Source organism: Anser anser, assembly GCF_964211835.1.
Source record: "Anser anser genome assembly, chromosome: 8".
NCBI lineage: Eukaryota > Metazoa > Chordata > Aves > Anseriformes > Anatidae > Anser > Anser anser.
The window spans coordinates 11,822,886-11,846,915 of NC_139728.1; the positions used below are offsets into that span (position 1 = coordinate 11,822,886).

Below are 24,030 nucleotides of genomic sequence, written 5' to 3' on the forward strand. Positions count from 1 at the left end.
GGGAGTGTTGCTCCGGCAACAGGGCCGCAGCGCAGCGGATGCTGCGGGGCCGCGCACGCGTGGCGTTGACGCCCCGAAAGCAACACGGGCTCTCGTCCCCTCCTCGGACCTGCTCCCCAGGAGCCGGACCCCCACGGCTCTGGGGCGTGGGATGCTCCCGCCCTCCGGATCCGGGGTTGGGATGCGTGGTGCTGCGTGGGGAGGGGTCCCAGGGCACGTCGCGGTGGGCTCTGCTGTGACATCGGTCCCCTGAGAGCCTGCGGGTGCCTGGGGCTGTGGCAGGGTGCGGGGGTGCTGGAGCAGCAGGATGGGCGCCCCGTGGGCTCACTGTCCCCGTGGCATTGCCTGGGTGACTCCTTGCTATGTCTCTGTGCCTCCCAGCAGGGGATGCGCCAGCTTGGCATGGCCACCTTGCACAGTGTCATTATTGTTATTATTATTATTGTTGATGCTATTATTATTATTATTGTTGTTGTTATTGTTGTTATCATTATTATCATCATCACTGTCGTCATCATCCTGGGTGCTGTGTTGGCCCGGGGGAAGCCCTCCAGTGCACAGAGGTCTCACAAGACCCAGCCTTGGGGGCCACATCCTCTGCACCTGGAGAGCCCCCAGCCCAAGAAGCCCCTGGGGCAGAGGAGCATCCCTGGCTGGTGCTGAGCACTTCATTCACTTTGCACCAAAGCTAATATGGATTTATCCGAGGGCAAACATGGGCATAACCACGTTACTCTGTGAGTTTGGCCCAATTTCTTTACAACCCCCTTGGGTGCCCCAGCAGCTGCCTGCCCTCCTTGGAGCCTTCCCATGCGGTTGGAAAAGTTGTTTAGGGGAGTCTGTGAGCTCCGTGAGCTTGCTGGTCCCCGCTCCGAGTTCCTCCCAAAGCAGAGGGATAGCAGGTTGTTTGTGGGGTTTTATTGCCCCCGTTTATTGAGGGGGGCACTGGGCAGGGACTGCAGCTGCTCAGGGGTTTGGTGCCCCGCGTTCGCACGGCAGCGTCTCAGACACGTGCACAGCACCTCCCGTGCTCACTGGCACGCGCTGGGAGGTGGGGATGGAGCAGCGCCCTGCTTCATCCTTATTTAAATCAGGGGAGCCTCAGTCGCTGCCTTTCATCTCACTTGGTGCTCGTTGCATTAGTTATGGGTTTTCCTGAAGGAAGGCTGCCTCTTACTGCTCGGTGGCCATTAAGAAATGCTAATTTTCAGCTCAATATTCCCTTTCTGCCAACCTTTGCAACCCCTTTTTCCTGGCCCGTTGGCTCGGCGGCATCAATCCACATTTGATATGTCATTAGCTGGCTGCGCGCTCGGGCGGGCTGCTTTGGTCCCTTCCCTCTCAGGTTATAAACGGCGAGCGGGGTATTTCCGAGCAGCACGGCTTCCCGTGGCCAGGCGGGCTCGGAGGACATTTGCAATGCAATTAAAAATGCACAAAAGGCAGCATCTCTGCCTCCTTTCCCTTCTCATCAACGTACCGGGGATGTGGAAAGAGGAGTCGCGAAATGCGTTTGGTGCACAAAATGGGCTCGAAGCACGAGAATGCCGGGGAGCTGAGCTGGTGGGTTCGATGCCAAAATGTCCTGTTCTCCCTTGGTTTGCATGAGCCAAACGAGCTTTTTTTGCCTGCCCAGTTTGCAGCCACACTGAGCTGCTCTGGGACAGTGGCACCGTGTCCCCTCGTGTCCCCAGAAGTGTCCCCTGCTGCCCGGGGCTTGGCTTGCCACTTCACCTGCTCAGCAGACAGACACTCCCAGCCCCAGTGACTTTAATAGATTATCATAAACTCGGGCCTTAATACAAGCTGTCACAATTTCAAATTATCTTACTTTCAAATTAAATAGATTCCTTTTTAAATACAAAATCAATTCTAATTTTTTAGAGGGGTGAGATCTTTCAAAGGCACTGATGAGCTGGGCATATTTAACCGCTGCAGGATATCTCCCTGAAATACCTAAGCATTTCTTGCCCTTTTAATTAATTAATTTATTTTTCTATGCTTTTATTTTTTTCTCTGCTATGCTCTTGGCTCTGCTGGAGGATGCTCGGGGGCCGCTCTGGGCATTGAGGTCGGGGTGGCAGCGGGACAGACCCCCAAGGAGCACGGGGTGTTTGTTACTTCGGTCACCCAAAGCACCTCCTTCCTATGGCAAAGCCACGGGGAGCCCTTAAACCTCCCAAAACCCAAAGCTGCCTCTGCCCACAGGGAGCAGAGCTTCTCCCCATCACTTGCCCGCCGGGGGTATCACGCTGAAGGTGATGTTCCCTGATGGTCACATCCTCCCTCCACCCTGAAATAAAATCATGGGGAGCTCTTTGCACACCGAGGCGATCCCCATGCCCAAACCATGGCTCGGCTTCGTTTCTGGGGAGGTGAGGACACCCCACCTTTGCCGATGGAGCTCCCCTTCCCCATCCCCATTGCGTGTCCCCCAAGACCAGGGCACGGCAGTGGGGTGCAGTGGGGCTGGTCCACCCTGCTGTGGGACCCACAGCATCGCCTTGGTGCTAACCTTGCACCTGGGAATAGGTGTAATGGTGAAATAATGGAGCAAATATTAAGAAATTCTTAAGTACCCAGAGAATAACTGAGTTAAATTATACCAGAGGAGCTCAATTGCCTTGCTTAGATTGATTGAATTACTAAATGAGCCTGACTAATGGAATGGAGTGGATATATCGGACTTTTACTCAAGATCCTGAAATAATTTCTCTAATAAGATTGTGAGCCATTAATTGAACTTGGCTTTGATCCTGGACACTGTCGCATGCACCGAGACCCGCCGCTATGATCTATGCTCCTGCGTTCCCGCAGCTGGCGGGATGATGTCCCTGGCGCCCTAACACTGCGCGGTGCGGGGTGCTTCCCTCCGTGCCGCTGTTTGCCACCTCCTCTTTTCTCCAGCAAGCATCCGCCGGTCATCACCGAGACCTCAGCACTGCAAAATCTCCTCTCTCTGCTGCTTCGGCACCTGGTTTTCACGCTGAAGGCACCCTCACAGCCCCCCATTGCCGCCCTGGCCAGGAGCAAGCGTTTTGGCGGCACACCGGCTATGGAAGGCTGCTGCATATTTTATTTTTTATTTTTTTTTCTGGAGAAAAAAAAATAAAAAAAATTGGGATTTTGTCTCTGGGAACCCGTTGCCACAGCAACCGCGCATCCAGCCGGCTCCAGCGGCAGCGGGGCTGGGGCACCTCCCTGACCCAGAAAGCAGCGGGGGGAGCCCGCGGCGGGGCTTGTGCCGCTGCTCTGGGGGCTCTGTGGGCATCTGGCTGTGGGGCAGGGTGGCTGCAGGGATCTGTTTCCCCCCGTTTTGGCCGCTGGGTGTGCAGAGCGATGCTCCCATCTTGCAGAAATCACAGCCTTATTCCTCGCTCCCGTCCCCGCAGAGCCCTGTCCCTCGTGGGTGCAGTTTAGGGGGGCACGCTGCCCACGTGGGTGCTTCCAAAAGGCCCCCAAAGCTTTGCCACTCCGCCACCTGCCTCTGCCCTGCTGTCCCCAAGCCAGCAGGTTTTGCTCCTGGGCCCCATCCCATTTCCCACCTTCTGTTTAATTTTTTTAGGGCTGCTTATCCAGCTAAACGGGGCACGGGGCAGTCATTGCCCTTGGCATCTCGCTGCGGAGGAGCCCTTCGGATGAAGGATTTTTTACCTCCCAGGACTAAGGAGGCATCTGGGTGGTGACAGCTCTGTCATTGCAAACTGAATGTCCTTCTACTGGCACGTTGCTGGGGCTCACTCCCAGCAGCAGCACTCGGGTCGGGAGGATTTTCCTAAAAAAAGGGAAGGGTTTGATTGCTGGTTGCTGGCTGCTCAGTGCCGAGGAGGGCTGGTCACTAGCTGGTGGTGGCACGTCGGTCACAGAAGCCTGGCTACGTGACCGTGGTGCAGGAGGAGGCACGGTCCCTTTGCTGGCTGGCTCTGAGGCATTTCAGTAATTAGTATGACTAATGAGCATAGCAGAGCAAGCAGATATCGGGGATGTAGAGAGTTGGCTCTGCTCCTGCGGGGAACCAATCCAGCTGAAAACTGACCCGGTGGGAGAAGGAGATGGAGAGGGGTTGGAGAAGGTGGCAGGAGGTGGTACACACAGCCCACCCGGGCCTTTGCAGGGAGATTCTGGGTGGCATTTGGTGGTGTTTGAGCATGGGGGAGCCTGGAAGGGTCTGGTCAGCCCTGAGGTGGCCGTGCAGAGCTTGGTTTTCCCCCAAAGCAGCCCTGCTCCAAATGGTGGCCTCATGGCCATGTGTCCCTCTGGTCCCCCCCCTGCTCGGCCAGGGCCGGTGGTGGCACCCGGAGCTGCGGGCACCGAAAAACCCGACCGAGATGTCACCGTCACAACACGGTGGCTGCCTGGGAAGGCAGATATTAGCAACGCCGAAATATCCCGGGGACAGGCTCTCGTGTGATGGGAGACAGTTACCATGGAAACCTCCTTCAAATGAAAAAAAAAAAAAGAGAGAGAGAGAGAAAGAAACCCGAAATTTAAAGCAGCCCTTGTAGCTCAGAGGAACTGTAGACCTTATTATGGGTTTTGGCACCCCCCCTTTCCCTTTTATTTGTTCCAGCTAACAGCTCCAGGAGACAAGCCAATTAATTTGAACATCCCAAGGGGAGCGAGAGGGCGAGGGCACGGTGCTGTCAACGCGCCACCGGGGCTCAGAGCCACCCTCCTCCCTCTGTGGGGGGCTCGCCGGGTGCCCCACGCGCCTGCACCAGGGGGACGAATCAGCCCGGTGGGCTTTGGTGGGGCGGGAGGACATCTGGGGAGGGAGATGTGGTGGTCCCAAGTTTTCTTGCCAGGGTCTGCTTGGCAGCCGTGCTCCCACGGGGGGCTAAGCCCGGCTCAGCGCAGGCTCCGGAGCAGCGCGGCGCTCCCATGGCACCCGGTCCCCTAATGATGTCCCCAGCGTCCCCAGCCACGGGGAAGCCTCCTGGAGATGCTGGCTCTGCGCAGGGAGCCCACGTGCTGCAGAGCCTCCCCGGAGCCTGCCTCCCAGCAGCACTGTTGCTGGTGGGAAGCTGTTGTCCCACCTGTGGGACGGGGGTGGCGTTTCGCAGGAGAGCACGGGTGGCTCCTGGCAGCACACCTGGACGCAGCTCCCTGGGCTTCTCCCCGCTGCTCAGCGCAGAAGCAGACGGGTTTGGTGCTGGAGAGCACCCGTTTTTTTGGCACAGGTTGGTGGTGAAGTTTCTGCAGGTCTCTGAGATGCATGGTCCAGCAAGCACAGCAGCAATCGCAGCTTTGTTTCAGGGAAAAAAAAAAAGAAAAAAAAGAAAAAAGAGCAACCTGACATTTCTGTGTTGTTTTTTTTTTAAGTCTTTATGGAGGGAGATGCTCTCTCCCTGGGTGTGCATCACGCCTTGGCCACTCAGACCCGGAGGGCCGCAGCCCTGTTAGGTGGATGATGGCAATGCTGGTGGGTCTGGGAGAGGAACATCACTCTAATCATGTGCATTTGCTCAAACCCTGGCCAGATCTGGCTGTAAAAGCTTTTCGTTATGACGTTTCCCCCTTTCCTTGCTCAGAGTAAGGCGCGTGGCTGGTTAGCAGCCAGAGGACTCAGCCTCTTCAGAAGGACAAAAAATCATTAAAGTCTTTTTCAATTAGGTTTCAAACACGGGGAACATCCTTTGGGTCAGAGGAGGTGGTGGGTGAGGGTGGATCTGGCCCCGAGCATCCCTCCTGTGTCCTCCCCACCCCCCCAGTGGCAGCTGCAGGGGGGAGAAGGGAGCCCTGGGGATAAAGCAAAGCTGTGTCTGGCAGTGCAGGAGCCTGCAGTTCGCCACAGCCCGGAGTCTGGCAGGGCTCTCCGCTCTCCAGATGCCTGAAACACAGCTCGCTCCTCGCCTGGTTTTAATTGCGCTTGTTTACAGAAATGCTGCATACTTCCCAAAACGGGGTGCAGCTTCCCTCCGGCCCTGCCCTCAGACCCCCCCTGAGCCCCCCAGCTCCGTCCCCTTCTCCATCCCCGATGGCACGCCGGGATCGCAGCATCGCCCTAACAAAACCAGGACACTTTCCTCTTAATTTCGCCCCCCCGGGTTTCTCCCCACAGCCTCGCTCCCTGCCTGAAGAGCCCGGCAGGTAAACGCCGCGCTGCCCTGACGCGCAGCCACGTTCCAGCCGAGGCGTGCTGGAGACGAAGAGCCCTGTTACATAACTCGGACTGCAATGCAGAACCCTCGTTTATATGTTTAATTATCCCATTTCCCCCCCCGCTACGTAGCAGAGGGGCTGGCGTGCGGGCGCGGGGTCCCGGCGGGTGAGGATGATGCAGGAAAGCCTTCCTCTGCCACCCCGTCCCTCGGTCGTCGCGCTGCTCCTGCTCTCAGCCAGCTGGAAGGGACTGGGCCCATGGTCTCCACCCCTGAGCTGGGTGGGAGAGGGGTCTAAAAACGTGGGGAGAAGGGGTGCGGGTCTCCAGAGGTCTGCAAGGGCAGAGCTCTGCTGCGGGTTGCCTGCCTTTTATCCCCCCCTTCCGAGACCCCGCTCTGCACTTTGTGTCCTTCTGACAAAGGCAGCCGGCTCCGAGCAGCTTAGGCTTCAAAGTTCCCAATATAACAAAGGTTAAAATAAATTAAAGAGAGGGAAAAAAAAAATCAAAAATTGCTACGAGATCAAGTCAGTGCCCTGCTTGCACCCGGGCTCGGAGCTTCAAAGAGTCTGCAAGGAGCCCCCGCGGCATCCACTTTCTGTGAGCAGCTGCTCGGGGCTGGTGTCTTTTTCCTCCTGAACCGCTCCTCTTCCTCGTGCCTTCATCCTCCTGGAGCCTTCACCCTCTTGGATTCCTCATCCTCCTGGGGTCTGCATCCTCCTGGCGCCATGGGGAATTCCCTGGAGATCGGCCCACGGAGAGGGGAAGGGAGGGGAGGGGAGGGGAGGCTGGAGGGGCAGTGACACAGGTGTCCCCTCACCCCAAGCCCACCCACCCACTGCCCCTTGCAATGCAGGTGGACAGAAAACTCCTTGTGGGGAGGCTCCATGCTCAACTTGGTGCTTGGTGCCTCTGCTGGCCCTGCTGATTTATACAGATCATCAATATGACAATTATATACACCTGCAGATTTAATTACCTCCATTTTCGTCAGGCAGTGACAGATTTATACCTCTATTCAGTTCCTGTAAATCTGAAACAAGCTTGACTAGACCCAAAAGTCCTCACATTGATCACCGCGCGCTGGCTGGTCTCTGGCCCTCTTGACAAGCTTTTCTCTCAAGAGTGATAAATTCAGGATGCGCAGACAACTTTTTCCCCTTCTACATCTTTCTTCCCTGATTTTTTTTTCTTGCCTCCTCCCCTTTTATCTTCAAGCCTCTCCACAAACTTCAAAGTGGAGCTTGAAACTGGTAAGTGCTCCTGAAGGCTAAGGGGTTTATGGCACTAGGCTGCAGTCGGCTCTAGCCCATATAGCACCTTCTCCATCCCCCAGGACCAATGTCTTTAGGAGATGGGAGGAAGAGGAGACCCACCTCTTGGAGAAACTCTTGGCACAGGAGTGTGCAGGGTTATTTTGGTCCCGTTTGCCCCCCCCCCGTCCCTCCTGTGCCCCATCAGACAGGCAGGTCCTCATGGCAGACACTCAGTGAGCGGCCGCGCTCGTTTCCTGTGCCGAGGACGCCAAAATACTGTCTAATTCTCCCGACCTCTTGGCCTCGGTGTAACGAGCACTTAAACAAATTAGTCTGCGGGAGCGGGCTGGATTTACCCTTGAAGTGAGGTCCGTGTTGTCGCTGTAATGCATCCCCCTGCCTCCCCCGCCTGCTCCACCACCGCTGCTGCTGGCCCCGGCCGTGCGCTGCAGGAGTTTCTCCAGCTGGATTTGCCTCTGGGCTGCTGGCCTCAATCGCTGCTGGTGTATCTGTCTTCCCCGAAATTGGTTCCTTTCTCAGTGCTTTCATGCTTTATGGTGGATGAAACGTAGTCTTTTGTTAGTTTTTCCATTCCTAATTCTTGCAAAGTGAGAAATAGTGAATAATCATTGCCGTTTCCACTGCTCCACTGGCTTTATGATTTTATAGGCTTTTATCATCTCCCTGCTCAGTTGTTTGTTTTCCTTGCCGAGGAGCCCTAGCACAGTCGGTTTCTCCTCTCCACAAACCACTTCTGACATCTCCTCTTCCTTGTCCCCCCCACTGCCAAGCCCTCCTTTGCTGCCTCTGTTACGAGATGCCTGACCTGAATCCTGCTGGCAGCTTTCGAGAGCGGCGTGCTGTCACCAAACTTGCATTTCACCTGCCCACTTCCTTGCCCGCTTTTCCTCTAGCATTTCACAGCTTTGGCTTCAAGGAGCCTAAATTTAGCTCTGGTGAACAACTTTGTCATTCACCTCCTCTTCCAGCATGTTCCTGAGCAGCCGAGGTCCCGATGAAGATCTCCATGGGGTGCCTTGGTAACCTCCTTCCTTCTTAAGGAGCAACCTCTTACCTCCTCTGCCTGGTGGGCTTTGAGGGGACTTTCCTTCTTGTAATGTCCCTACCTGGGTTATCTGGAAAAAATTTGAGGGCTGATTTTGACAAGAGCTCTTTGAAACGAGTCCATCAAACTGGATCACCCTTATCTGCTGGCTCACAGTGCTGCGTGACCCACATTCACCCACGCACCTACTGGTTCCTTTAACAGACTGTGCCGGGCAGAAGTAGGATTTGCTGGTCTGTAATTTCCGTGATGCACAGGAGCTTTTTTAAGAGATTGGGGTCTTTTCCGTCAAGTTTTGTTCCTGCAGTTGCTTGCTCTCTCTGAACAGTAAGTGGTTTGTCAGTTGTCCTCTCTGGTGCTCATAAGTGAGCATCAACGAGGACGAGCAGTTCATGCTCTGCTTCTGTCCCTTTGCTCTAAAACCTCCTCGCTCTAAAACCTCCTCCACGAGTGCTGCCATTGAGCCAGCTCTGCTGCCGTGTCCATGGGGAGGACGCAACTGGGCAATGGGAAATCCCCTGCGCTGCTCCGATCGGTGCAGGGAACCCCCCGGCCGCGTCTCCTCCGGGTTTTCCTCCCCTGTAAAGCTTCCTGATGTGGGCTGTTTCCATGCTGTTTGCTGAAAAAGTTTGCCTTTTTCCCAGTACTTTGCTCTTTGGCCATGATGCTTCCTAATTTCAAGTGTTAGAGAGCCCCACAGAGGCAGTGGAAGAGCTGTGGGGCTCTCCAGGCCAGTAGACAAGAGCAGAGAAGGATCTGGAGGATGCTGATTCCAGTTTCCTAAAGCTGAGTCTGCCCTGGTATTTGCTGGGAGGCCAGGGCAGCAGTTTGCTGTGGCTAACGGGGAACTTTGCCGTCATTTGGGCTCTTTCTGTGGAGATCCGTGCTTCCCTCAGGAGGAGGTAATGCGATGGCATTGCAGGGTGTTGGGCTGGGATATCCGCTGCAAGTGTGGGCCTTTTGGGGATTTAAACATCAATTTTGCATCTCTTCAGTTGCTGGCCTGTATCCTATATATCATATATATTCATGTGCTGTCACGGTGTGGGGTTTTGTGTGGTTTTCACATGACCATGTCTCCCACGTGTTGGTCCAGGACCTGGGTTTATTCTCTTCCCACAGCCCCTCTGTGTTTCCTGGTTGAGGTAAATGGGACTGAACTAACAAAACAGGAGTGAAAATCCACCACCGACACATGTCCCGGCCTGCTTATCTCAGCCATGCGCATCAGCCAAGATTTTCCCAGCTTTTGGCCAAGATTGACAGAACTGGTGGAAAATAGCTTTAAAGGGGATGTTGCACAGCTGTGGTGGGACACATCTGTGGGTCTGCAGAGAGGAGCAATGGGACACGGCAGGTTGTAGGGTCAGCAGCTGTGGAGTAAAACTGGTCGACTCGAACCAGTTACTGGTGAATCAGGGTCCTTTGCTCTGGAAACGTGGCACAGTGTCACTCCAAAGGGTTGCTGTTAAAGAAAGGGATGCATGAGGGCCATGGCATATTTGGGATAAAAACCCCAGTTTGAGGGTAGAGTGTGAGTACAGCTTTGAAAAGGAACTCCTCAGTGACCTTGCCAAAAGCAAAGGCACCCTACATTTCAAGGAGAAACCTGGTTAGCTGTCAGCCTGGCTACAGCAGCTGAGGGCTCCCCATGCACCAGCCACAGGTGCAGGCGCCGTGGTAGGGTGACATCTCCGACCTCTCCAGAGGACGCTCTGGGGGGAGCTGGGTGCCTTTTCCTCGAGACTCCAGGTTGTTCCATGCCTGTGGGTCTTCTGGAAATTTTACCCAAAAACGCCATCTCCTGACGGGTAAAATGAGGTTTGTGCTTGCTGGTACAGAAAAGCTGGGTTGTCTTAAAAAGGCAGAGTGACCTCCAGAGCGAGCTGGTTTTCCTGCCTGAGGTTGGGGAGGGGAAAAAAAATTGCAAATAAAATACGGATAGTCAGTGATGAATGTGATTTTGTTTAAACAGGCCCATAAAAACATGAATATCATCCCATGAAAGATGTGTCAGTAAAACCTCAGAAGTAAAACCTGCTCCGATATCAGGATATGGATTCTGACATCTGAACTGCTGAGGTCCCAGCGCAGGGTGAGCGGCTCACCGTGGGGAGGGCTCCTGAGCCCTTGGGGGCCAGGGCTTGCTTCAGCCGGGGCAGAGCCTTTTGAAGGACCTGCAAGGTTCAGGCATGGAGCAAATGGGGAACTTAAATAAAAGCACAGTTGGGTTCCAGATGGAAAATAAGCCAGGTTTAAATGTTAATGAGGAAATATAAGTCCAAGTCAAAAGCTGCGCTCTGCAGAGACTGACATTATGGCAGAGTTCATTTGACTAGTCAGAGGCATCTATTAGTGCAAAACACTTCCAAATGAAAAGGAAAATTGTTTTGCCTTTTTTTTTTTTTTCATAAAAAATGTTGGCTTGCATTTGTTTTTGAGGAGAGTTACTCATTTTGTGTGTTCTTCCTGAGGCATTGCAGGGGCTCGGTGGGGGGAAGAGGATGGGGGAATGGCTCCATGTGGGTGCTGGGACCCTGCTTTTGATGTTTCCTGGGCTTGGGCACAGTGTATCTGTGCACACACGAACCTGGCCTTGCCGCAAAGGAGCGTGCAGAGGCGAAGGCCAGGGCTTGCTGCGGCTCTCCCCAGGAAAACGGGTTTATTGGGGTGATGGATAACGAAGCAGGTGTAACTCTGCCACCTCCAGCAACTTCATCCAGACCTCCCTGCTCTCCTCTCCTTGCCTCGCTCCTCCCCAGCCTCCCTCGCAGGTGGTGAGGGAGGGGGGCAGCCCCAGCCCTGATGTTGGAGGCTCCAGATGGGGAATTTGGGGGCTGCTGCTCCTGTGGACGTAAAGAACCCAGGCTGCCTTCGGTACCAGGCGAGCGTGGCACAGCGTAATTAGTGGTCTCCTGCTGTTATTAACCCCTGACTCGGGCAGGCTATTTTTTAACAGAGGTGCAAGAAGTTAATACTAGCGTTAATGGCTTCAAATCCAAGGCCTTAATGAAAGCCAGGCGGGGACCAGGCCTGTCATCAATATCTTTCAAACTTTGAACTTGAAATTATCCTCCTCCCTTCACCCTTGGTTGGTTTTCTGCCTGCTTTCCTCATCTCCTCTGGGGTGTGCTGGGCCTGTGGCACCAGACTGGCACCCACCAGCTGGACGGTGGGGTGGGCACCCACCGGCTCCAATGAAGAGCCGAGCCCCGTTGGCACCCAGATAAATGGCCCCAGCGGGCTCTGGAGGGCACGGTAGCATCTCTCGCCAGCTGATGAGAGGTCTGCTTGGAGGGCGAGACAAAGATGAAGGTGGAGCACGCTGGAGTGGGAGATGGGAGAGCAAAGATATGAGGTGGCTCCTTGTTGGTCGTGGTCTTCATCTTGGTCTTGCTCTTGCTTGAGTCAAACTCCAGGAACACTTCAAAGGGACAGGACAGCATGGATAAATCTGTTTTTGAACAAAAATTGAACGTAATGGGGCAGACAGAGAGCTGCCAAGACCCTTGGGGAGAGGAGGAGGAGGAGGATGAAGCTCTCCAATCTGGTTCCGCAGGAGTAGAAGTGGTGGAGCAGCCTTGCCCCATGGTGTGATGCCATGGTGGTGGTAGCCCACCCATTTGGGGTGGTGGGGCTGGTTCCTGGGGTGCATTCCTGCTCCCAGCACCTCCGACTTGCGGCCGATGCGGCAGCAGGAGGGAGCGCAGCGGGCTGGGAGGGGATCACGCGTGCGAGCTCCGCAGCTGGGTGGTGCTCTTTTAAATCTTTTAAATCCATTTTTTATCGAAATACATTTTTCTTTTTAAAAATAAGCCCGTTTAAATAAATTTGAAATTATGACAACCTATTTTAAGGCCTAAATTTACTATAATCTATTAATCATTTAAATAACTTCCATCAAGGAGTCCTCCTCAAATATTAATGAGCTGAAGGGTGCTGCTTTTTCAGTGATATGTCAGATCAGGGGAAAACATCTTTAACTCCAGCTTTCTAAATGTCACAATGTCATATACTTAGTATCTATTATTTCCAGTCTTCACAATGGGGGAAATGCTGGTATTTACATTTTTCCAAATGTCAGTACGTTGAGTTCCTGTTGTGCATAAAAGCCCTTGCCTTAATTACTCCTAATTTCACGTTAGCAAGCAGGTGCGGGGAGAATATTTTCTTCAATTTGAAATAGTTCATTTGAAGTTGGGAAGCCGTGGGGAGCTGAGAAGGCAGGGAAGCTTCTTTTCCCCTTCCAGCCCATGAATAAAGACCAGGTGGGAGAGGAGGAGACGGGCTGTTTCAAACCCTTGTGGCTCCCGGGACCAGATTTTCAAAGAGGATCCGTGTGCCAAAACACGCAGCTCGGCGCTTAGAGGGAATTTCAAAAGTGCTTCTGGCTGCAGAGGTGCTCTCGCTGCTCTCGGCTTTGCTGCGGTGGCTCGAGGAGAGCTCAGCATCTCTGCTCGGGACACTGGAAGCGTGCTGATTACTGCCAGACACAGAGCCCGTGCTGAGCAGGAACACCCTGCCAACTCTCTCGCTGCAGCTAATGTTTCTTTTGATTAATCAGATCGCTCTGGAAGGGCTGAACCTGGTTTCTGATGCAGCCCCCTCCCCCCAGGTAGTTAGCTCACTTAAGGCAGCTTAATGAAATTAATTAACAGTAAATTTGAAATGTTTTGTGTTTTTTTTTTTGTCGCTGTAATTGAATTCCGGTTTTCATTTGAAGGCAGCTTGAGAAAAGCCAAATAAAGGTGACAATCTGCAGCACGAGCCTGGGTGGGCTCCCGCCAGCACCAAAGCAGGTGGCACGGATGGGGCAGTGCAGGGCAGAAGCTGTGCCTCCTTGGCATGCTCCTCGTGCTGCAAATGCAAGCGTGCTTGCAAATGCAGAGCTTGCATTTGCAGGGGAAATAACTCAAGTGCTTTGCCCGTCCATCCCAGTGCCCCTGGACCCTGAAGCCAAAGGGTCAGGGTGCTCGGGCAGAAGGTGCAGGTGCTGCTGCAGGTCTTGAGGCTGTGTCCCATGGGGGGAGCTGCAAAATGTGGTTGGAAACCTCTGAACGCATCTCAGTGAGAGCCGGAACTGCAGGTGTGATGACAGCCACGTGCACCTTTCCCCATTGATGGCATTTGTTTGCAATAATTAGCAGCACAGCCCCCTCGATCCCGTCACTGCCCAGGGAGGTTGTTCCGTATCCTCCGCTACCCGCAGCCGGGGCTGTGTTCAGCGTGAAGCTTACGGGCAAAACCCAGCTCAGTTAGGGCCTCAGGGGTGCTGCCGGGTATCCGTGGTCACATACCATCCCCTGGCTGCTCCCTCCATCAATTTTTGGGGAAGAAGCAGACACACCCCTGGTGTCCCCCCACTGCTCCACGTTCCCTTCGGGACGCCTTTGCTCTTTTTTGCAGAGATTTCAGGCAACACGGACGACATCCCGCTGGTGCGCTGGCGGCAGCAGTGGCTGGAGAACGGCACGCTGCTCTTCCACATCCACCACCAGGACGGAGCCCCCAACCTGCCCGGCTTCGAGCCCACCGACGAGCCCCAGACTGAGTCGGCGGAGGAGGAGCTGAGGATCCTCCACATCTCCGTCATGGTAGGTGCTGGTTTAGGGGGTCTGCTCCCCCTGCTCCACCTGCCCCGGGGTGGGGAGCTGAGCCCCAGGGGCGGGCTGAACGCACCCCTCTGGCCACTGGTGCACGCCGAGATGCCTGTTTTGGAGGCGGGGGCTGTGTTTTTATTTTTTCCTTATCTTGGAAAAAATCTGAAGGACCGACAATTTTTGAGCCGCTGGAAGATAATTAGCTGGAGACAATGTGCTGCCGAGGCTGCAAACAGGCTGTTTAATGGTGCCTACCCTAATGAGAGCGTCGGTAGCTCTTCCAGATTGCAGCCCGGGGCCAGGTTTCTCCTCCATCATTTGCGCTTGATTAGTCTCGAGGAAAAAAATAAAAAAAGAAAAAGTTCTGGCAAAGCCAACCCCAAACTGATTTTGGTCCCTTTCCTTATTTTGGTCCCATCCTGGCTGTTTCCATGAGCGTGCATCGCCCGGGGGATGCTTGCCCTGCTCTGCCGCTGTTGTTTTGATGCTCTTGGGCACCACTGAGTACCCAGACCCAGGCAGGAGTGCATGAAATAAAGTTGTTATCAAACTGATGGAAATTACGCCCGCAGCTCCTGTACCAAAATGTGTAAGTGCGGGTTGAATCTTCCCTCTCCCCCTCTTCTCCATCACTCCCAGCTCTGCTCTGGCAGCATCCTGACAAATAGAGGTTGGCTTCTGTGCCCAGCGTCAGTCACGTGTAATGTTCAAGGCTGATTTTCTTTCTTTCCCCTTCGGAGAGAAGAAGTGTGAGCGAGGGGCTGTGTTCATCATGGCAGAGCTCGGCACGTGGGCCCTGCCAGAAACCCTCATGCAACTGTGCAGCACCGGGACCCCTCGGAGGCTTTGCCCATGTGCCCGGTGGGAGGGGATGGAGGATTTCTGTGCTCCCGTGGGCAGGAGCTGGGGGCTGAGGTGGTGCCCTGGCCCTTTCAGCTGGGCAGGGGACTCCACCACTCGTTTTTTTACTCCTGGAGTAAAACTCTTGAAATATCTTGAAACCTCAAGTGGCCACCGTCTGCTTTTCCTCATGGGCTCTTGGACTACCAGGGCAGAAAAAACACAGTTGCAGTTAAATAACGGGGCTTTTATAGACATCTGCAGCCAAGGGGCTTCCACTGGAGTCGAGCTCCAGCTTGGTCTCCTCGTTTACCAGCCGCCCAGCTCAGGCAGCAGGCAGAGCTGCCTGCTCTTCGGGGTGAGAGCTGCATGCAGAGGGCAGCTGAGGAGAGGCAGGAATGTCCCCGTGTCACCCCCCCACCCATGGGTGAACCCTGCCAGGGGTGATGGGAGCCGTGACGTGGGAGCCATCTCCGGGGGGAAGAGGGGATAGGATCCACGTTCAGGAATCGGAGGAACCCAAAGGGATTTAAACCCCATAGAGAACTGGGCCCTGGCTGCCTCTCTCCTCCATCGCTGGATTCTCCTCCTTTGTATTTTTCTTTTTTTTTCTTTTAAAGAAATTTTGTAAGGAGGGCTGGGAGGGTACATTGCAGCTCCATTATCCCGGGAATGGAAGAGGGCTAAGCCATAATGGCCGTTACGGCTCCTTTTCCAGCTGCCTCTCCTGCTTCTCATTCAATAATTTCCTTAATGTTTTGTCCTAATGGAGCAGATTGTTACTCGTGTTTTATTTTATCAAGATCACCTATTGCTTGAAAAAGAGGAGGGGGCTGGAGCCGCAGATGACCAGGGAGCTCTTAGCTGGCTCCATGCACTATCATCATCATCATTATTATTATTATTATTATTATTATTATTATTATTATTGGCAGACCAGGCACAGGGGGCCAGTGTGAGCTTTCATCTCACCACCTCCATCCACGCTGCAGCAGTGACATCTCCATGGGGGGGTGGCCCTGGGGACAGCGGGGAGGTGGCAGGGCTGGGTGTGCTTTTGGCCATCTTCAGCACCGTGGGGCCGGAGCTTCTCCAGCCGTGCGCCCCCGAGCCTTCGTCTCTTCCCGCATGCTGAAATTTCCGCAGGACGCCCTGGGAAAATCTCCCAAGATTAAGAGCGACAGCACTGAAAGCGGCTGGAAATGGGTCAGAAAAAGTTGCCCCTAGGAGTGTTTGCCTACAATAAACCCGGCCTCCGCTTTCAAAGCCATCGCGGGAGCGCGAAACAAAACACGCTCTACTTTAAACGTTGCTTTTTTACGCCTCGGTGGTGACTTCAAAGCCGGTCCAGCTCGAGGCAGGCTTCACCCCCCAGTGCCAGAACGCTCTTATCAGCGCGGCCGGGCTTCTCCCAGCCTGTCTCACCTCCCAGTGCCCTGGGGGTGTTTGCCGGACCCCCCCTGAGCACCGCTCGCCCTTGTGCCCGCAGGGAGGGATGATCGCGCTGCTGCTCTCCATCCTCTGCCTGGTGATGATCCTCTACACCCGCCGGCGGTGGTGCAAGCGGCGCCGCGTGCCGCAGCCCCAGAAGAGCGCCAGTGCCGAGGCGGCCAACGAGATCCACTACATCCCCTCGGTGCTGATCGGGGGCCACGGGCGGGAGAGCCTGCGCAACGCCCGCGTGCAGGGCCACAACTCCAGCGGCACCCTCAGCATCCGCGAGACCCCCATCCTGGACGGCTACGAGTACGACATCACCGACCTGCGGCATCACCTCCAGCGCGAGTGCATGAACGGCGGCGAGGACTTCGCCAGCCAGGTCACCCGCACCCTGGACTCGCTGCAGGGGTGCAACGAGAAGGCCAGCATGGACCTCACGCCAGGTTGGGGAGCAATGGGGCCGAACCGGGCCCTTTCTGCCTCGTCTTCCTCGCGTGTATGCATTTTCCCTCCAGGGTTTCGCCCGTTTCTCTGGGTCTCCCTCGCATGTGGGATGTTAGTGGGGTTTTTGCTGCTAGTTGAGGGTGGTCCCCATTGAGTGGCACACGGCTGGGACAAGGCAAGGTGGAGCTTTGGGGGAAAGGACTGTGGTTCCTGTGGCCTGGTTGAGGACCCAGATGGTGTTTCCTGCAAGCTCCCCCATGGTGACCTCCCCAAATACCCTTTTCCATCCCAGAACTCCTGGTGTCTGCACCAGCTGAGGTTTTTAATATCAAAATTAGACTTGCCATCAGTATGATTCAGAGTTAACGCTCTTCTAATTACCAACAGGGATTATTTGAGGCTCATAACACGCTTGATGGCCATATTGCCAACTGAGCCGTACAAGTGAAACCCTCTTAGTCAAGGCACAGTTTTGGAAGGCCATGCTGTGGTTCCCAGAGCTCTCCAGGGATTTTCTTTGCAGACCTGGATATGCAGAAGTGCCCTGAGAGGGGGAATGCTGAACCTCAGCATTTTTCTGGGCTTGGTGGACGGGGCAGCCTGGTCCACCAGCCACAGTCACCTTGCACGGATGCTGGGGATCCATCCAAGGAAATCTCTTTCTCGCCTCCCTTCTTTTCTTCTTTTTTTCGGTCTTTATCCCTGAAAGATGTTGCCTTCGATTCTTCCCGCCTAGGGAGCGACAACGCCAAGCTGTCCCTGATGAACAAGTACAAGGACAACATCATCGCCACCAGCCCCGTGGACGCCAACCACCAGCAGGCCACGCTGCTCTCCCACACCTCCAGCAGCCAGCGCAAGCGCATCAACAACAAGGCGCGAGGTACAGGGTGCACGGGGACGTGCCAGCCCCCCTGAATACCCCCCAGCATCGCCCAGACCCACAGGGGAGGTGGGGCGAGAGCTGGGCTGCAGGATGGAAACAGGGGTTTGGGGTTTGGGGCTGGGAGCAGTGGTTTGGCAAGGTTGCAGGGGAGGTTGCGTGGGTCGCTTGCAAAGATGCGGAGGATGCTGGCCATGGTGGTAGTTTAAGATTTCGTGTGTGGCAGGGGGGAGAAGCTGCACGGCAACAGGAGCTGTGGTGGGGAGGGAGAAGATCTGCGTCCAGCTTCGGCCTCCAAGGCCACAGCAGCAGAGGGTGATGGAGGATGAGGTGTGTGTGCAGTCACCCTGCCGTGACTGCACTTGGTGTCCCCCGCAGCTGGCTCGGCGTTTCTTAACCCCGAGGGGGACTCGGGGACGGAGGCGGACACCGATCCCCAGCTGACCTTCTACACGGACCCCTCACGGAGCCGGAGGCGCAGCCGAGGTGGGTGCAGGCAGGCAGCGAGCAGGTCCCCGAACCCCGATGTCCCCCAGCCCTGCCTGCTCATCAGGCTTTCTCTGTGGGCTTGCCCCATGGCGTGGGGGGCGAGGAAGGGGATGCAGAGCCCAGGACCCCTCCGAACACTCCCCCGGGTGGCTGGGTCTTGGGCCTGAGAGCGTTTTCGTGCCTTGCAGTGGGGTCCCCCCGCAGCCCCGTGAACAAGACCACGCTGACCCTCATCAGCGTGACGAGCTGTGTCATCAGCCTGGTGTGCTCCTCACACATGAGCTGCCCCCTCGTCGTCAAGATCACCCTCCACGTCCCCGAGCACCTCATCGCCGATGGTGAGTGCCCCATGGCTCCCCCCGAGCTCCCCCTGCCATGCACTGGGAGCTGTAATGGAGGGGAGGGGGGAACGACGGAGGGGACGGGTGTGGGATGGGTGCAGGATGGAGGGGATGGGTTTGGGGTGGAGGACACCGGCGTGGGGCAGAGGGGATGGTGGGGATGCACACAATGTGGAGGTGGCTGCTGCAAGATGGAGGGGATGGGCAAGGGATGCAAGAGATGGATGTGGGGTGGAGGGGACTGTCACGGGATGGAGGGGACAGTCACGGGATGGAGGGGACCATCATGGGATGGAAGACACTGCCATGGGATAGAGGACACTGTCATCGGATGGATGGCATTGTCACGGGATGGAGGGCACTGTCACGGGACGGAGAGCTGAGAGTTGAGCCGCTGATTGCCCCCTGGGCGGCAGGGAGCCGGTTTATCTTGCTGGAGGGCAGCCAGCTGGACGCCAGCGACTGGCTGAACCCGGCGCAGGTCGTCCTCTTCTCCCAGCAAAACTCCAGTGGGCCCTGGGCCCTGGACCTCTGCGCCCGCCGCCTCCTCGACCCCTGCGAGCACCAGTGCGACCCCGAGACCGGTAAGCCGGGGGCAGTGGGGGTCCTGCGGGGCTCTCTGTCCCTGATGTCCCCCCTCTCCCCGTAGGTGAGTGTCTCTGCTACGAGGGCTACATGAAGGACCCCGTCCATAAGCACCTTTGCATCCGGAACGAGTGGGGGACCAACCAGGGGTGAGTGTGCCCCCAGCGCCGTGCCCAGGCTCGGACGGCAGCACAGTGTGGCAGGGCTGTGGGAAATCCTCTTTGGTGAAGGAGTTAAAAGCATCTCGGTGAACCGTGAGGTGTGGGCTCTGCAGGGGCTCCGCGGGAGGTGAGGATTTTTGTTGTTTGAAATCATCAGAGCTGAGGACCGCTGGCACAGATGTTGCCGTTATTAGGTTTCAGAGTGAGCATCCCCCATAGAGCATCGGGGCTGTTCCTCTTCCCCTTCTGGGTGCTCTCCTTTGGCAGCCAGCACCAGGAGATGTCTGCTCAACATCATGACACCCCCAGAAGCACAAGAGCAAAATTTCCTGATGTTTTGGTAGTGTGCAGAAAGCCCAGACACAGCAAAAAAAAAAGGGGACAAGCATCTGGCAGGGCTGTTCCCGGCTCTCCATGGCTCCCCCTGTCCCCTCTTAATGGACGGGGGCGTAGGGATGGGGTCTTCCCCTCTCCCCGATTGCCCAGGACACGCTGGGTGTCTCACGATGGGCTGGAGGAGCCCACAGCCAGCATGCACAGAGCGAGGGGGAGAACGACTTTGTTCTCCAACAGGCATCCATGAGTGCTGGCTTCCTGCTGCTGCGCTGCTTGGGTGTGGGACTGCAGCTTCGCTCCTGAGCACCTGAGCTAGCTCCTTGCTGACCTAGCTGCTCCATCTAAAGGGAGAGGGGAGAAAAGGCTGGTTATTAGGAAAAAATACGGATGGCAGCAGGCGGGAGGGAAGCCAAGGGCAGGAAGGACAAATCTGCTCCTGCCCTTTAATAAGGAGTTGTTTGCTCGGCATAATTCAAAGGGGTCTTTGGCATTGTCCCTGGGATAAATAGGACCAGGGAGCTTGTTTTTTTCCGTGTGTGGTTTTGGCATTATAGGATTGTGCTGTGTTCGTGCTCCGCCTTTCGTCCTGCAGCAGCATTCGTGCCTGGCCAGGATGGGACCATCACAAGCCCCCCGGCCTTTCCCTGGGTCCCCAGGGGGCTCTGATGGGTTGGGGCTCTCTCATTGCGGCTCCTCCAGTTTGCCCAATTCCCTGCAGAACTTGCAACCTTAACTCAGGATTTGTGTATGTTTTTTTTTTTGGGGGCAGGGCACAAAAGCAGGACCTGGGGGGGCTTTGCTTTTGCCAGCCCCTTTGTCGTGCTGGGGAGCGCTGCTGGGATGCCTGGGCACGGTCTCTCAGCGCTGGGAGAGTGGTGCTTTTATCTGAAAGCTCACTGCGAGGCTCTGGATGTGTTTCCGATTGGTTTGTTTTTATTTACAGTGATTATCATTTGAGTCAGTGTCTGTGCACTCAGCAGCATCTAATTTTGCTCGTGAAGGCGAGCTCATCTCTGAACTTTATTTGCAGTGGCTTTGTGTGCTGTGTGTATTTTGGGTACCACACCGAGAGCCGTGCCATCACCATGCATCCTTTACTGAACGCATCCGGTCCCTAAATCAGCACCGGTTTTTCAAAAACGAGAACTTTTTGATCATGTGCAGCAGATATATTTTGATCGTCTGCTTTTGTGTGCTGCTCTTCAGCTGTTTTAAACAAATCTGCTGTGTGTTGTCTGTTTGTTAGCTGCCTGCCTCCCGACTTTGATATGCATTTTTAATTAGCTGCCCCGCGGCTTTTTCTCCAACATTTCTCAGGTAGCTTTCCAGCAATCTGGCCAACCTGGCCCATCTAACCAGATTCCCAGGGTGGCACCATGGTAGGGCTCTCCTGGAAGTCACATCACCGAGCTGTGCACTCGGTTAGCCTGCCCCACCTCCCTAATTTCTTGACCCCTTGCATCTGCAATGCGATGGCTGATGGTTGTCCCCTCGCCGGGTGTCTCCTTACCTGGGGTACCTCTGAGACACCCCCAGTGAGGTCTAACACCCTTGGCAGTTAAGGGCCTCAACGTGCATTTTCCTCTATTTTCGCTCTTCACCACTGCGAGGGGAGGTTTGGGGACAGTTTAAGGTGATTTGGTCAATGTGGCTGGCTATGTGCTGTTAATGCTCTTCCGGCATGGGCTGGGGAAAGCAGTGGGGACAGCCCCCTGGTTGTAGGGTGGGCTGAATTTGTCCACTGCTTGCCAGGTGAGACCCCTCTGCTTGGTAGGATCTGCGCCAAGGTGGGCCCAGAGGACTGCTATAGGGCAGATGGTTCCCTTTCAACATTTTGGGTACTGCTTGAGACCCTCCGCGGTGGTAATTGCTTTTTCTGGGTATTGGTGGGGACGGCTCCTGCTGTGGGCATCTCCTGCCCCGGCTTTTCCCAGGGAAATCCCCCCTGAAGTCGGCAGTGGGATCCTTGTACTCACCACTGGTTTGCACTGGGAGCATCCCCCTGCAGAGCATGGATTTGCCGGTGGTCCCCAGCCCCAAATGCTTCTCACTTTTGGGGGGACAGCAAAATCCCACAGCCGAATTGGGCCACCCCAGCAGGGCAGGGCACCCCTTTATCCCTGCCCTGCTCACCCTCTCCCCACGGTGCCCCTTCTGCGGGCAGCTGTCCCCCTGTCCCCCTCTGTGCTGTGCACCCACCCGTGTCCCATCCCCTCCAACCCCACAGAGCAGCTGGGGACACGGCGAAGTGACAAGGACAGCACTTTCCCTGCTTAAGCTCTTTTCTTTCTCTCCCTTTTTATTTTTCCACTCCTTTTTCTGCCTATCTTTTTTTTTTTTTTTTCTTTCTCCTCTGCCTCTTTCTATCCCCCGCTGTGCGCCTCAGCTTTGCGAGCTGGAAGGACGGCCAGATAAAAAGCTCCTCTTTCTTTCAGATCCTTTCACCAAACCACCCCTCCGCCTCCTCCTCCCCGCCCCATTCTCCTCGCAGATTTACGGGCAGCCCAGGAGAAAGTGCCGGCATTAGCATTTTTAATAAAGAGCCGCTTGGAAGGGACGGCAGCGGGCGGGGAGGTGGGCAGGGGAACAGCAGCCGGAGCCTGGCGAGCCCCTGGCCAGGCAGAGCCTCGGTGGGGCTGGCACTGGGTGGAAACCCCAAAAAGCATCAAGGGGCTGGTGCCCGGACCTATTTTAAGCACATAACCACCAACCACCTTTTTCTCTGGTGGCATCGCAGCCGTGCTCACGTGCAGCAACTTCTCAGCACCTTCAGCTCTCCCTGCCAGCTCCTTTCCAGCAGCCCCAGGTTAGCTCATCGCTGCTGTGTCCCGTGGGCTCCGGGCTTCGGTTCCTCATCCAGCAGAGGCAGAAGAGCCCCGTGGGGAATGAGGATGGTTCCCAAGGCTGGAGGTCGGTCTGGCCTTGTCCCCGTGGGGCTGCAAGGCAGGTACAGCTCCAGGGTGCAGGGGAGGTAGATCAGAGCATCGCCAACAGCACCAGGTCCCGAGGGCTTGGCTGGCACATGGGGAGCTTCCACTCGAGCCTGGCTCTGGAGCAGAGCATGGATGACAGTCCAGCTGGAAAAAGCCGAGAGGCCTGAAGACCATCCTGGGGATGCGTTGGCAGAGCTTTGGCCGTAGGCATTCGCTCACGGTGCTTGGTGAGCTTTCTGGCTGTCGGCTGCCCAGCGGACCCCCCGTTTTGTTGTTTCAGATGCCAAGGCTTGCAGGGAGCCAAGGGCTGTCGTTTCTGGCCCATTTAATCCAATCTGATCAGATGCAGAGCTGCTTCTGAGCCGTCTCCGAACCCTTTGTGAGCTAGGAAGGCCACGCAGCCAAAATACCTGCCAAGAGCAAGGAAAGCAGAGCAGCGAGGTGCCTGCGGATCACAGGAGGTGGGGAGGCAGGCAGCTGCACAGGCACGGGGGAAGAAAGAGGGGATGAAACAGCACCAGAACCACAGGGGGGAAATGCCAGCGATGGAGGGGGCGAGGTGTGCGTGGGGGAGGACTTCTCCCCCCATCCTCTGCAGCAGGAGGCACAAGTAGGCAAGGAGGGGATTTTTGTCTGCATGGGAGGAAGAGTCGGCGTGGAGCTCCTGGAGAGCCAGGCTCAGAGCCATCATCGCCCAAAATTTTAGGCACAGTTGGAAGTCGGACCCCTTGGGGCGTAACGTGGCCTGGGCGCTGATTTGCACCTCGCAGGCAGACTGGAGGCTGCGTGGCACGGCGGTGCTGCCTCCCTGGGCTCCCACGGCACCGCCGCTTTCAGGGCTGAGCACCGGGGCACGCGGAGCACGGCTCTCCACCACCGTTTTCCCACCCGATACGGCAAGGAACAATACTGTGCTCTGCCTTTGTTCCCAGCCCGGCACGCTCTGGAGAAGCAAGAATAAAGCCCATCTATCTGCAGGGAGGCGGGGATGTGCAGCATTCAAGGCGCTGGCGAGGCGCAAGGAGCAAGCGGGCCTTATCCGGGGCGAGGCGCTGGATTTAATCCCCTGCACCCAGCCGGCCACAGCAGTGCCATTGTGTCCCAGCCAGGAAATGAGCAGCGTGCTCTAATCCTGCAATCAGGATTTTTTATTTTTTTTGTCCTTGCTGAAATAACTTCAGATTAGAAATTGAAGTGCTTATGCAGGAGAGCTGTAATTGCCTCGAGAGAAAATCCCCAGGCTTGCTGGGGCAAGGTGCTTGTGGTGCCTCTTGTGGCGAGGCACGCTCTCACCAGGTCTCTTAAAGGTGGCAGGGTGGAAAAAACCCCTTTCTCTTTCCAGCTCTGAGTTTGCCTTACAAATGGGATGTGGTTGGGTCTGGTTGTGATTCCCCTTGTCTGGTCTCCTGCTTTTTTTTTTCTTTCTTTTTATTTATTTATTTATTTATTGCTGGTCTCTGCCTTGCCGGTCTCTCTGCAACGGATGCTGTGCAAAAGATGCAGAGAATACTCCGCAAAAGATGCTGTGCAAATGATGCTAAAAGCTGTAAATTTTT

General features: G+C 55.6%; 1 protein-coding gene across 2 annotated transcripts in view; it reads left to right on the plus strand.

The window, feature by feature from the left end:
* ASTN1 (astrotactin 1) overlaps positions 1 to 24,030 on the plus strand; it is a 45,238-nt gene that overhangs the window by 1,416 nt on the left and 19,792 nt on the right. Inside the window, exons 2-8 of one of the 2 annotated variants that reach the window (XM_083846843.1) lie at positions 13,829 to 14,016; positions 16,352 to 16,745; positions 17,483 to 17,629; positions 18,008 to 18,115; positions 18,307 to 18,456; positions 18,876 to 19,043; positions 19,109 to 19,193. In XM_083846843.1, coding sequence (XP_083702969.1) covers positions 13,829 to 14,016; positions 16,352 to 16,745; positions 17,483 to 17,629; positions 18,008 to 18,115; positions 18,307 to 18,456; positions 18,876 to 19,043; positions 19,109 to 19,193 — 1,240 coding nt within the window. The remainder of the gene's footprint in view (positions 1 to 13,828; positions 14,017 to 16,351; positions 16,746 to 17,482; positions 17,630 to 18,007; positions 18,116 to 18,306; positions 18,457 to 18,875; positions 19,044 to 19,108; positions 19,194 to 24,030) is intronic. The other variant, XM_083846844.1, reaches the window with a different exon arrangement.